Source organism: Phocoena sinus, chromosome 21 (genome assembly GCF_008692025.1).
Source record: "Phocoena sinus isolate mPhoSin1 chromosome 21, mPhoSin1.pri, whole genome shotgun sequence".
NCBI lineage: Eukaryota > Metazoa > Chordata > Mammalia > Artiodactyla > Phocoenidae > Phocoena > Phocoena sinus.
The window spans coordinates 35,334,571-35,347,903 of record NC_045783.1 but is presented as its reverse complement, the minus strand read 5'-3'; the positions used below and the strand labels follow the sequence as shown (position 1 = coordinate 35,347,903).

At 39.0% G+C, this 13,333-nt stretch overlaps 1 protein-coding gene across 2 annotated transcripts in view; it reads right to left on the bottom strand.

Moving 5' to 3' along the window:
• Window positions 1-13,333, bottom strand: part of PSD3 (pleckstrin and Sec7 domain containing 3) — a 584,040-nt gene that overhangs the window by 158,499 nt on the left and 412,208 nt on the right. For both annotated transcript variants that reach the window (XM_032618448.1, XM_032618447.1), the window contains exon 10: window positions 7,684-7,727. In XM_032618448.1, the coding sequence (XP_032474339.1) occupies window positions 7,684-7,727 (44 nt within the window). The remainder of the gene's footprint in view (window positions 1-7,683; window positions 7,728-13,333) is intronic.

The following is a 13,333-nucleotide window of genomic DNA, read 5'->3' as shown; positions in this document are numbered from 1 at the left end:
CACATATGGACACCTTATCTTTGATAAAGGAGGCAGGAATGTACAGTGGAGAAAGGACAGCCTCTTCAATAAATGGTGCTGGGAAAACTGGACAGGTACATGTAAAAGTATGAGATTAGATCACTCCCTAACACCATACACAAAAATGAGCTCAAAATGGATTAAAGACCTAAATGTAATGCCAGAAACTATCAAACTCTTAGAGGAAAACATAGGAAGAACACTCTATGACATAAATCACAGCAAGATCCTTTCTGACCCACCTCCTAGAGTAATGGAAATAAAAACAAAAATAAACAAATGGGACCTAATGAAACTTCAAAGCTTTTGCACAGCAAAGGAAACCATAATCAAGACCAAAAGACAACCATCAGAATGGGAGAAAACATTTGCAAATGAAGCAACTGACAAAGGATTCATCTCCAAAATTTACAAGCAGCTCATGCAGCTCAATAACAAAAAAATAAACAACCCAATCCAAAAATGGGCAGAAGACCTAAATAGACATTTCTCCAAAGAAGATATACAGAATGCCAACAAACACATGAAAGAATGCTCAACATCATTAATCATTAGAGAAATGCAAATCAAAACTACAATGAGATATCATCTCACACCGGTCAGAATGGCCATCATCAAAAAATCTAGAAACAATAAATGTTGGAGAGGGTGTGGAGAAAAGGGGACACTCTTGCACTGCTGGTGGGAATGTGAATTGGTTCAGCCACTATGGAGAACAGTATGGAGGTTCCTTAAAAAACTACAAATAGAATTACCATATGACCCAGCAATCCCACTACTGGGCATATACCCTGAGAAAACCAAAATTCAAAAAGAGCCATGTACCAAAATGTTCATTGCAGCTCTATTTACAATAGCCCGGAGATGGAAACAACCTAAGCGCCCATCATCGGATGAATGGATAAAGAAGATGTGGCACATATACACAATGGAATATTACTCAGCCTTAAAAAGAAATGAAATTGAGCTATTTGTAATGAGATGGATAGACCTAGAGTCTGTCATACAGAGTGAAGTAAGTCAGAAAGAAAAAGACAAATACCGTATGCTAACACAGATATGGAATTTAAGGGAAAAAAAATGTCATGAAGAACCTAGGGGTAAGACAGGAATAAAGACGCAGACCTACTGGAGAACGGACTTGAGGATATGGGGAGGGGGAAGGGTGAGTTTTGACAGGGTGAGAGAGAGTCATGGACATATACACACTAACAAACGTAGTAAGGTAGATAGCTAGGGGGAAGCAGCCGCAAGGCACAGGGATATTAGCTCGGTGCTTTGTGACAGCCTGGAGGGGTGGGATGGGGAGAGTGGGAGGGAGGGAGACACAAGAGGGAAGACATATGGGAACATATGTATATGTATAGCTGATTCACTTTGTTATAAAGCAGAAACTAACACACCATTGTAAAGCAATTATACCCCAATAAAGATGTTTAAAAAAAAAAAAAAAACTACAATCAGGTATCACCTCACACCAGTTAGAATGCGAATCATCAGAAAATCTACAAACAACAAATCCTGGAGAGGGTGTGGGGAAAAGGGAATCCTTTTGCACTGTTAGTGGGAATGTAAATGGATACAGCCAGTATGGAGAACAGTATGGAAGTTCCTTAAAAAACTAAAAATAGAATTACCATATGACCCAGCAATCCCACTACTGGGCATATACCCTGAGAAGACCATAATTCAAAATGACACATGCACCCCAATGTTCATTGCAGCACTATTTACAATAGCCAGGTCATGGAAGCAACCTAAATGCCCATCGACAGATGAATGGATAAAGAAGATGGGGTACCTATATACAATGGAATATTACTCAGCCATAAAAAGGAACGAATTTGGGTCATTTGTAGAGACGTGGTTGGATCTAGAGACTGTCATACAGAGTCAAGTAAGTCAGAAAGAGAAAAACAAATATCGTATATTAACGCATATATATGGAACCTAGAAAAATGGTACAGATGAACCAATTTGCAGAGCAGAAATTGAGACACAGATGTAGAGAACAAACGTATGGACACCAAGCGGAGAAAGAGGCGGGAGGTGGGGCTGTTGGTGTGATGAATTGGGTGATTGGGATTGACATGTATACACTGATGTGTATAAAATGGATGACTAATAAGAAAGAAAGAAAGGAAAAAAAAGAATAAGGAACATAGGAGGTAAAAGACCTGTATTTGGAAAACCATATGACACAGATGAAAGGAACTGAAGATGACTCAAACAGATGGAAAGATATACCATGTTCTTGGATTGGAAGAATTAATATTGTTAAAATGACCATACAGATTCAATGCAATCCTGTCCAAATACTAGTGGCATTTTTTTCACAGAACTAGAAAAAATTTCAAAATTTATATGGAAACACAAAAGACCCCGAATAGTCAAAACAATCTTGAGAAAGAAGAAGAGAATTGGGGAAATCACACTGCCTGTCTTCAGACTATACTACAAAGCTACAGTAATCGAAACAGTATGGTACTGGCACAAAAACAGATGCACAGATCAATGGAACAGGATAGAGAGCCCAGAAATAAAACCACACACTTATGGTCAATTAATCTATAACAAAGGAGGCAAGACTATATACAATGGAGAAAAGATAGTCCCTTTAATACGTGGTGCTGGGAAAACTGGACAGCTACCTGTAAAAAAATGAAGTTAGAACATTCTCTAACACCACATACAAAAATAAACTCAACATGGATTAAAGACCTCAATGTAAGACTGGATACTACAAAACTCCTAGAAGAAAACATAGGCAGAATACTCTTTGACATGAATTGTGGCAATATTTTTTTGGATCTGGTCCTAAAGGAAAGAAAAACATCATAAACAAACGGGTCCTTTAACTTTAAAAGCTTTTGCATAGCAAAGGAAACCACTGAGAAAACGAAAAGACAATCTACTTCAAGGGAGAAAATATTTGCAAATGATATAACCAATAAGGGGTTAATACCCAACATACACAGACAGCTCATGCAACTCAACATCAAAAGAACACACAACTGGATTAAAAAATGGGCCGAAGTCCTGAAGGACATTTTTACAAAGAGGACATGCAGATGGCCAACAGACACATGGAAAGATGCCCAGCATCACTAATCTTAAGGGAAATGCAAATCAAAACCATGATGAGATATCACCTCACACCTGTCAGAATGGCTATCATCGAAAAGAACACAAATAACCAATGTTGGTGAGGATGTGGAGAAAAGGGAACCCTCATACACTGTGTATGGGAATGTAAATTGGTGCAGTCACTGTGGAAAATAGCATGGAGGTTTCTCACAAAACGAAAAATAGAACTCCCATATGATCCAGCAATTCCACTGCTGGGTAAGTATCTGAAAGAAACAAAAACACTAATTCGAAAAGATACATGCATCCCAATGTTCATAGCAGCATTATTTACAATTGCCAAGATATGGAAGCAACCTAAGTGTCCATCAACAGATGAATGGATAAAAACAGATATGGTGTATATATACAATGGAATACTACTCAGCCATAAAAACGAATGAAATTTTGCCATTTGCAGAAACATGGATGGACTTGGAGGGCATCATATTATGCTAAGTGAAATAAGTTAGAGAAAGAAAAATACTGTATGATATCAATTATATGTGGAATCTAAAAAAATATAACAAACTAGTGAATACAGCAAGAAAGAAGCAGACTCATAGATGTGGAGAACAAACCAGTGGTTACTAGCGGGGAGAGGGAAGGAGGAAGGGGCAATATAGGGGAAGGGGATTAAGAGGTACAAACTATTAGGTATAAAATAAGCTACAAGGGTATATTGTACAACATGGGGAATACAGCCAATATTTTATAATAACTATAAATGGAGTATACCCTTTAAAAACTGTGACTCACTATACTGCACACCTGTAATGTATATAACATTGTACATCAAGTATACTTCAGTAAAAATAAATCAATATCAAGATCTCCCCCACGCAAGTATATACTACGAAATCCTACAAACTTTGAAGTAGCAACCCCTTTCCTATAACTATTATCTAAACTTACACAACTGTAGAAAATCTCTCAGGAAATGCAGTTCCTCGCACTGTTGCTATTATTCTTTCTATAGACTTTTATATAGACTTCGTTACATAAAGCACTACGCTCCTCAAAGGAGGATATAAAGGGACAAATCCAGACATGTATAACTTCCTTAAGCTTACAGTCTTAATGGAACATTCCTATCAATAACTATAACTGAGAATAGAAATCACTGTGTCATCAGATAAAGTAAAGTGGATGTTTAAGGGCTGAGATTATTTCTGGTTGGTAAGATCAGGAAAGAATTCATGGAGCATGTTATGAGCTGGGCTGTAAAGAATGGCAGGGATGTAGATTCTAAGCAGAGGTTACTTTATGAGCACTGTCCAAAAAGCTAGAAGCCATGGGGCAAGTGCAGGGAATGGCATCTAGTGGCAGCTCTGTTGACATACAGGGTGTGTGAAGACAAGTACGGGGAATAAAATAGATTACTGGCACAATGTGCAGAGCTTAATGACATTTTAGAGCAGAGGAGGGCTTCAAAACAGGCTAAAGTAGAGGAAAGAGGCTGGAGGTGGAGACAGTCAGGAGGCAGAAGCAGGGATGTCTGAACTCGGAGTGCCGCAGCAGGAATGGTGTGGGGCTTCTGGTGGGGCCAGTTCCGCAGGAGCGAACGAGGGGCCAGAGAGGTTCAAGGATGATGGGAGCCCAGAATCTAGGAAATACTGGTGCCATTAATAGAAGTGGAGAACATGTGACAAAGTCTAGAGACAGATGATGAGTGCTGAGTGCAGAGGAAATGTCCTGCAGAAAAATGCAAATGTTGAACTGAAATCTGGGAAAGAGGGCAGAGCTGCATATAAGGTAAGAATTTTTAGATATGGCAGATGAACTCTTAAGACTGAATGAGACTGATGAGAATGGGACTTTAGTGAAAAGACAATTCTAAGTGCTAATCTTCAGGAAATACTAACATTAATGGCTAATAGGAGGAAAATGAATCAGAGAAGGTGTGACTGGAGAGATACAAGGCAAACTGGGGGAGCACAGTATTACATACAGTTACACACATGCATATATACTTACTTATGAATGAAAAAGCTTAGCTCTTGATCTGAAGATCACATAAGTTGATATATGGACAGCAGGGTTTTCTAAAGTGTGTTCTAGGGCAGGAGTCCCCAACCCCTGGGGATACCAGTCCGCAGCCTATTAGGAACTGGGCCTCACAGCAGGAGGTGAGTGGCGGGAGAGTGAGGGAAGCTTCATCTGCCGCTCCCCATCACTCCCCACGGCTCCCCACCGCTCGCACTGCCACCTGAGCCATCCTTCCCCGCCCCCCTCTGCCCCCATCCATGGAAAAACTGTCTTCCACAAAACCGGTCCCTGGTGCCAAAAAGGTTGGGGACCACTGTTCTAGGGAACACTAGTTTTATTAGCTGTTGAAAGGTACTTCATGATCAAAACAGGACTCAGGGATCAAAAAGGTTAGGATATTGGCCCTTTATCTACTGAAGAAATTCAAAGAGTCCATCACACTGACCCATAAACCCTTTTTGTTTTATATCCTCTAGATACAGCAGTGTATCTAGACAAGGAGCCAGCTTGAGAAATCCTGATATGTCGTAATGTTTCAAAATTCACAGAATATTAAAACTGAAAAGGACAGCTGTGATCATTTCTTCCAATCACTTCATTTTATACGAGAAGAAAGTTAATTATATGATAAATTACTGTATTGCCTTACTCTTGGTAGGTGATGAATAAATGTGGATAGGAAAGTGTATGAACAAGAGAGAAATAAAAAGGGAAATGACAAAATAAAATCTGAGCTTTAAAAGCTACAATATTAGTTACCATGTGAGAGGTAACTTGCTTTATGCTTATTGTTTTAGAATATTTCACAGTGTCATCCTGAAGAGGAAACTGAGGCCTCAAGGATCACATGGCCAGTGGTCCAGCTAGTACACAGCAGAGCTCGAATTCAAACCCAAATCTGTCTTACTCTTGAAATCTGGGCTCTTGAACACAATGCCCTGTTGACCTGACAAGAGGGCCAAAGAAGAATCCAGTTCTTGGGTAAACATCCACCCTCATCCATGGATAGGGCCCAAGATAAAGCTTTCTTATACCGAATTGCCACTATACATAAATGTAAATAAAACCTAATGTAGCAAATTCAATATATCAAAAATCTAGATTTACAAAACAGATCCTCAGGAGTATATTTATTTGCTTTTAAAAATAAATTTATAAAAGAATCATCAAAATATTCTCTCTCACAATATGAATATATTTACAATTATTTCATTCTATTAATTTTTTTGAGAGTAGACATCCTGCATAGGTCAAGATACGCCTTTCATATTTCAGCAAGGGTCTAAGTATATTTATGAAATTTTTCTAGGAAACTCACTTTCATTCATGAGAAATAAGTCCAAAAATAATCGCTTTGGACCTCAGGCCATGAATTCATATTAATTTTAATGAGTTTTCCTTGAAATGATACACTATCTCTACTTGAGTCTGGTGATATACATACACAGAAACATAGGCCATCACATATACTTGCAAATATTACTTCGAATCCCCAATTTAAAATAGTACCACATTCCCTTACAATTAGTCAAACAATTTAAGTGGTATTGATATTTTAAAATTCATTCTAGCATGTTATATGTAAGATCTAGTCAACTGGTAAACCATTTTTCCACAGTGTGCATTATGAAAGAATAAGATTTATTCCCCCAAGTTATGATTTGTAAACCTAAGTTCACTGTAGATGGCTATGTTAGGTAACATGTCAGAAAAATATTTATGAAAGCTTAATATCAGTGAAAAATAAAATTCACATGTAGTTCTAATTTAAAAACATATTTGGCCCTTATTTTCTTGATAACTTGATTAAAAATTTAGTAAAGATTCTGCTCTAACAATTTCTAAAAAATTAAATTCTTAACTGCTATATTGATTAGCAGAAATTTAACAAGGGTGGTTTTCTTGGTCGACATAGAGTTAGTTATAATTTATCTGTAATACTATCTCCCCCAAAGTATGTACCTTGAAACCTTACATTTTACTGTCAAAATAGGTTCAGGAAACATTGCAAATTCTATTTCTCTCTTACAGATTGACAATAAACATCAGCACTGTACAAGCACCTGGAAGTTCTTCAGTTAAAAAAAAAATTAGCTTCATCTAATCCATCATTTCTTAAGCTTATCTATCAATATCCTGGTATAATTAGTGTCACAGGAAACAGGATTAGAAAACCTTGCTATAATGATAAGAAGGAGATAATCAGAATCAGTGTATGGTACCCAAATCATCTGTGTTAGATTCTGGAATTTATGTAATTTTACCATATTTTCTTTTTGAATGCTATTTTTTATAAAAAGATAATTGATTGCATACAGGTATAGCAAACAGCTTAAAATAAGAATAGGAGCATGCTGGGTACCAAGAAAAAGACATGGGATACTCAGGGTTTATGTATCTTATACAAAGTAGGTAAGACACCGGTGTAAAATGAGAACAGTTGGTGCAATTAACCCTTCTCCAGGGTCACCGCTAGGGCACAAAGAAAGACAGTAAGAAAAGAGCAAGTAGTTCATTCACTAAATGGCTGACATGCAGCATACTTACACTGCCCATTCAAGCTTCTCATTCTTGATTGAGTTGTACAGAGCCTGTAAAGAGAGAAAACAAGATGGAATTATTCTTTTCATCCTGTTTCACATTTTGCGTTCAGCAAATGACCAAAGCCAAAAGGCTTGAGTAAGCAAGCAACTCCCAGGGCCCTTGTGGGTCATCCTATTGGTACTGCAGAAATGAAGAAAACACAGGTGAGGCTAAGGAGCACAGGGCAGGTAGAGCTCTGTGAAAGAGAGAGACTTTTCATGAAGTAAAAAATGTCATTTGTAAGACACACAACACTGTACTACATTTTACCACAGTAAAATATAGGACATGATTAAAATTAGACCATGTACTCTATTTTTCTTATTCAAAATATGGTCTTATAGTTTCATTGCTTTGGAAATGTCAATATTCATACCTTTTCATTAATGGAATAAATATAACTGTTTTCATAACAACTTAATGAGTAAGATACATGGAAGGGAGAATGAAGCCCAATTTTGGGAGACTATCACAGAATAATTTCAGAGTTTGTATGCCAATGACTTAAACAGCTTTTTGTTTTGTTTTTTTATTGGGATAAAGTTGCTTTACAATGGTGTGTTAGTTTCTGCTGTACAGTCAAGTGAATCAGCTATATGTACATGTATATGCCCTCTTTGTTGGATTTCCTTCTCATTTAGATCACCACAGAGCACTGAGTTCCCTGTGCTGTACAGCACATTCTCATTAGTTACCTATTTTGTACACAGTAGTGTATATATGTCAATCCCAATCTCCCAATTCATCCCACCCTCCTTTCCCGCCCTCGGGGTCCATATGTTTGTTTTCTACATCTGTGTCTCTTATTTCTGCTTTGCAAATAGGTTCATCTGTACCACTCTTTTAGATTCCACATATATGCGTTAATATACGATATTTGTTTTTCTCCTTCTGACTTCACTCTGTATGACAGTCTCTAGGTTCATCCACGTCTCTACAAATGACCCAATTTCATTCCTTTTATGGCTGCGTAATATTCCATTGTATCAGAATGGCCATCATCAAAAAATCTACAAACATTAAATGCTGGAGAGGGTGTGGAGAAAAGGGAACCCTCTTGCACTGTTGGTGGGAACGTAAATTGATACAGCCACTATGGGGAACAGTACAGAGTTTCCTTAAAAAACTAAAAATAGAACTACCATACGACCCAGCAATCCCACTACTTGGCATATACCCTGAGAAGACCATAATTCAGAAAGAGTCATTTACCAAAATGTTCACTGCAGCACTATTTACAATAGCCAGAACATGGAAGCAACCTAAATGTCCACCGACAGATGAATGGATAAAGAAGATGTGGCACATATATACAATGGAATATTACTCAGCCATAAAAAGAAATGAAATTGAGTTATTTGTAGTGAGGTGGATGGACCCAGAGTCTGTCATACAGAGTCAAGTAAGTCAGAAAGAGAAAAACAAATACTGTATGCTAACACATATATATGGAATCTAAAGGAAAAAAAAAATGGTTCTGAAGACCCTAGGGGCAGGACAGGAATAAAGATGCAGACGTAGAAAATGGACTTGAGGACATGGGGAGGGGGAAGGGTAAGCTGGGACAAAGTGAGAGAGTGGCATGGACTTATATACACTACCAAATGTAAAACAGATAGCTAGTGGGAAGCAGCTGCATAGCACAGGGAGATCAGCTCGGTGCTCTGTGACCACCTAGAGGGGTGGGATAGGGAGGGTGGGAGGGAGACGCAAGAGGCAGGGGATATGGGGATATATGTATATGTACAGCTGATTCACTGTGTTATACAGCAGAAACTAACACACTATTGTAAAGCAATTATACTCCAATAGAGATGTTAAAAAAAATTAAAAAAAAAAAAAGCCACATGCACTCCAGTGTTCACTGCAGCACTATTCACAATAGCCACAATAGTCCTGGAAGCAAGCTAGGTGTCCACGGACAGAGGAATGGATTAAGCAGCTGTTATGGGTCCCACCTCCTGACTCTGCTTTACAGTTGGTGAGTGTCGCACTGGCGGGTGCGGTGGTGCAGCAGACAGAAAGCTTCCTTGGAGCCTCCAAGGCTCCGTCCAGGCAGCAGAAGACTGCCCCACCACACCTCCCAGCTCTGGCGTCACGTGTAAGCTCCTTGTAATCACGTTGTTCCACTACAGCTAATCCAAGAAAATGTACCCACACCTCTAGTTTCTTACTTTTGAGTGAGATGTTATAAAGAAAACACAAGTGCATCTCTAAGATATAACAGCAAATTGCGTTGAAGAGAGGACTATGTGTCTAATAACATGATGCAGTTGGAACATTTTTCTTTAAAGAAGGATTTGGACTTATGAGACTCATCTCATTCACTCTGAGATGGGAAAAGGGGGACCAGATGCCATCCAACCCCTCATCTTCCACATGAGGAAATGGTAAGCTCATAACATTTCCCAGGCAGCACAGCAGAGCAGAGGCAGAACTGCCTTGTAGATCTATCTTCTAAGTGTGAGAGGAAGTCTACATGTGTGTGATCAAAAAGACTGCATCCAGCTAGTGAACTCCCTTTCTAGCAAAGCACATCCCCATTCAGGACAAAGATGCTTAGTTACAGATTTTATATTATTTAAGATGCGATACATGTATCCTTAGCCAGTGTCTTGACAGACTCCATGGGAGTTCTTCAGTGTGGCTACAGTAGTCAGTTTACCTACTGTATAATTATGGGAGCTAATAAAATTTAGGACACATTTCATCATTATCAGGGTATGGTAAAACGTGTCCTCAAATACAGGAATGGTAAAACATCAAAAGAAAATAAGGGGTAAATCAAGGCACAAAGACCATGCTATAAATTGGATGTTCTTTTCGAAGAACTCAGATTCACTCAAGAACTAGGACAACCTATTATATAGCTAATGTCTCTTGAGTCTGCATGTACAGAAGTGCAGAGTCAATGTCTAGCTCCAGCCTCAGGAGACTCTTGCTGATAAGCGTCTTTACATTAATTCTATTCCTTGCAGGAGCCGTCCTGAACCCACAAGTAATAGTGGGCTTTTCAGAAGAGACAGACCATTAAAGGTTTTTTATACACTATCACACTCAATACTAACCAGAGTAATTTAACAATATGGTAAAGATTAAAAAACTACCTGTTCATAAAGGTAGAAAATGATATCTAAGCAACTAGAAATTTTCCAATAAATTCAATTCTGCCCTAGATCAAATTTTTTTTCAAATTTTTTGCCTGTGAGAATATTTTCTTGAAGAAAGAACTGAGTTTCAAATGAGAAGATTCTTGTTTCCCTGTCAGCTGCACATCACACAACAAACTCTATTATAAAGGGTCTTGTAAAATTCAACAAACTTGCTATATTGTAGGTCAAGTCCTCTTTGTGTAAATGATAATGCAACAAATCTAAACATGGGATGTTAGCCTTATCCTTTTCAATGAAAAAATTACAAAGGGATTTTTCTGAATCTTTTTAGTGCTTTATGATAGTCCATTATTTCTCTTAAAAAAGGAAAATTTGCTTTGCAAATGCATCCAACACTCATATACCCTGATCACAACTGCCTACCCTTGTATCTACTTCACTTCGTTAGGAACTGAAGTCCCTTGATTCCCCCTCATCTCCAGCCAACAGTCCTCACATCCTTTCCCAGGCAGTCCATCACCTCAACCAGTCTTTTGTTTTTTTTTTTTTCGGTACGTGGGCCTCTCACTGTTGTGGCCTCTACCGTCGCGGAGCACAGGCTCCGGACGCGCAGGCTCAGCGGCCATGGCTCACGTGTCTAGCCGCTCCGCAGCACGTGGGATCCTCCCGGACCGGGGCACGAACCCGTGTCCGCTGCATCGGCAGATGGACTCTCAACCACTGCGCCACCAGAGAAGCCCTCAACCAGTCTTGATGGTACTTTCCACTTCTTTGTCCCATGGCCTTTCTGTTGTACCTGAAAAGAAACACTGTAACTCTTGATCAATCCTATTCTGACTTCACATTATATTAGTTAAGGTTTCTTTAGTTTCAAATTCAAAAATCTAAACTCTACCTTAAGGGTAAGGGGGACTTAACGTTTATGTAGCCAAACCATAAAAAAGATCCAGATGGAGCAGGCCACAGGGACACAGGAATTTAAAGTTCTACCCCCTTGTCAACCATTTCTCAATAAAATTGGGAAAAAAACATAAACTCTGCCGCCTCTACTTTCAACTCTTCTCTTTCCATCCCAAACATCCCCACTCCCTGTTTCTTTGCTACACAAGAAACAATAAACATGTCCATATCAACGGCACCCATTCACATCTTTGTATCTCTGAATAAGAGAAACGCACAGTTCTTTTCTCCCAGCTCCAGTTTGAAAAGATTCCAACTGGTATGATGTAGGTCACCTGTCCTCCCCACTGATCAATCCATGTGCCTGGGAGATGAGGAGTTATGATTCGGCCCTTCCCTGCAGTCAAGGGGGCTGGGATATCTATTATAGAGGGGTGGCACTGACTGGCTGCAAGTGCAGACCTCCTGAGCTCCTGGTAGGTGACTAATTCAACATTAATAGAGAACATTAACAACAGTACACACTAACATCTCACACTTCCGCAGAGCATTCATTCATGAGTCTCTTTTAACTTTTTTGCCATTTTCCCTAAAATGTACCTGTACATTGGCATCTGTTCTTTCCTCCTTTCTGACAGGAAGGGAAGGAGTGGTATATGCCTGCCAGGCTAAGCCTCTAACACAGGTCCTGACCTTCCCTTTCTGGGGTAACAGCTCTTCCTTTACCTGCTCCTCTCTATCAGCTTTCAAACCTGTGCAGGTCTCTCCAAACCCCATCTCTGCAATTTAGTTGCCACGCTTTGCTCCTCAGAACCTCTCCTGAGAGAAGTTTCAGCAATTCTTATCTCCGCTTGATCTATTCTCTTCAATCTAGTTTCCATCCCTGTTCCTCCATTAAAACTTATCAGAACAAATTCATCAGCTTTCCTCGTTCAAGGCCACTCTAGTGTTCTGTATCTCTTCACCTTCAGCAGCATTGAATACTCTCAAACATTGAATATATTCTTCCTTATTTTCTGTGACACAATACATAGTTTCCTGAATTTTCTCCTATCTCCTTTGACAATCCTTCTCCTTACTCATATCTTCCTCATCTTATCCCTTAAATGTGGCTGAACCTAAGGGTTTATCTTCGGCCCATGTGAACTCCTGTGAAGTTCAGATTCATGTGTCACAAAGCATCACAAACTCCGTAAAAAGCAACTAACTAGTACATGAAGGCCCAATAGTGAAAGTGTACTCTCAATCGTAGTAAACCCCGTTGATATAAAACATTTAATTACTGGAGTACAGAAACACTACACATAAAGCCCAAGGATGGGTAGTTTATGGTGATATAAAACATGCCCAAGTCAGAATCCTAGGAATGCCAAATTTTTTCTATCAATTGTTCCATTCAAAATACTTTTACATACATTTCTACCACACAATCAAGGAAGCTCCAGGTTAAAATCATCTTTACTACCAATCTTGCACCTGCCTACTAATGGCACAAGAACAAGCCTTTTAGTAATAGTGTTTTTAGGACAAACTGTTAAAACTCAAGAAACAACAAAATGGAATTTCAGAGCTGAAAGGGGCCTTAAAGGTCATGAAATAAA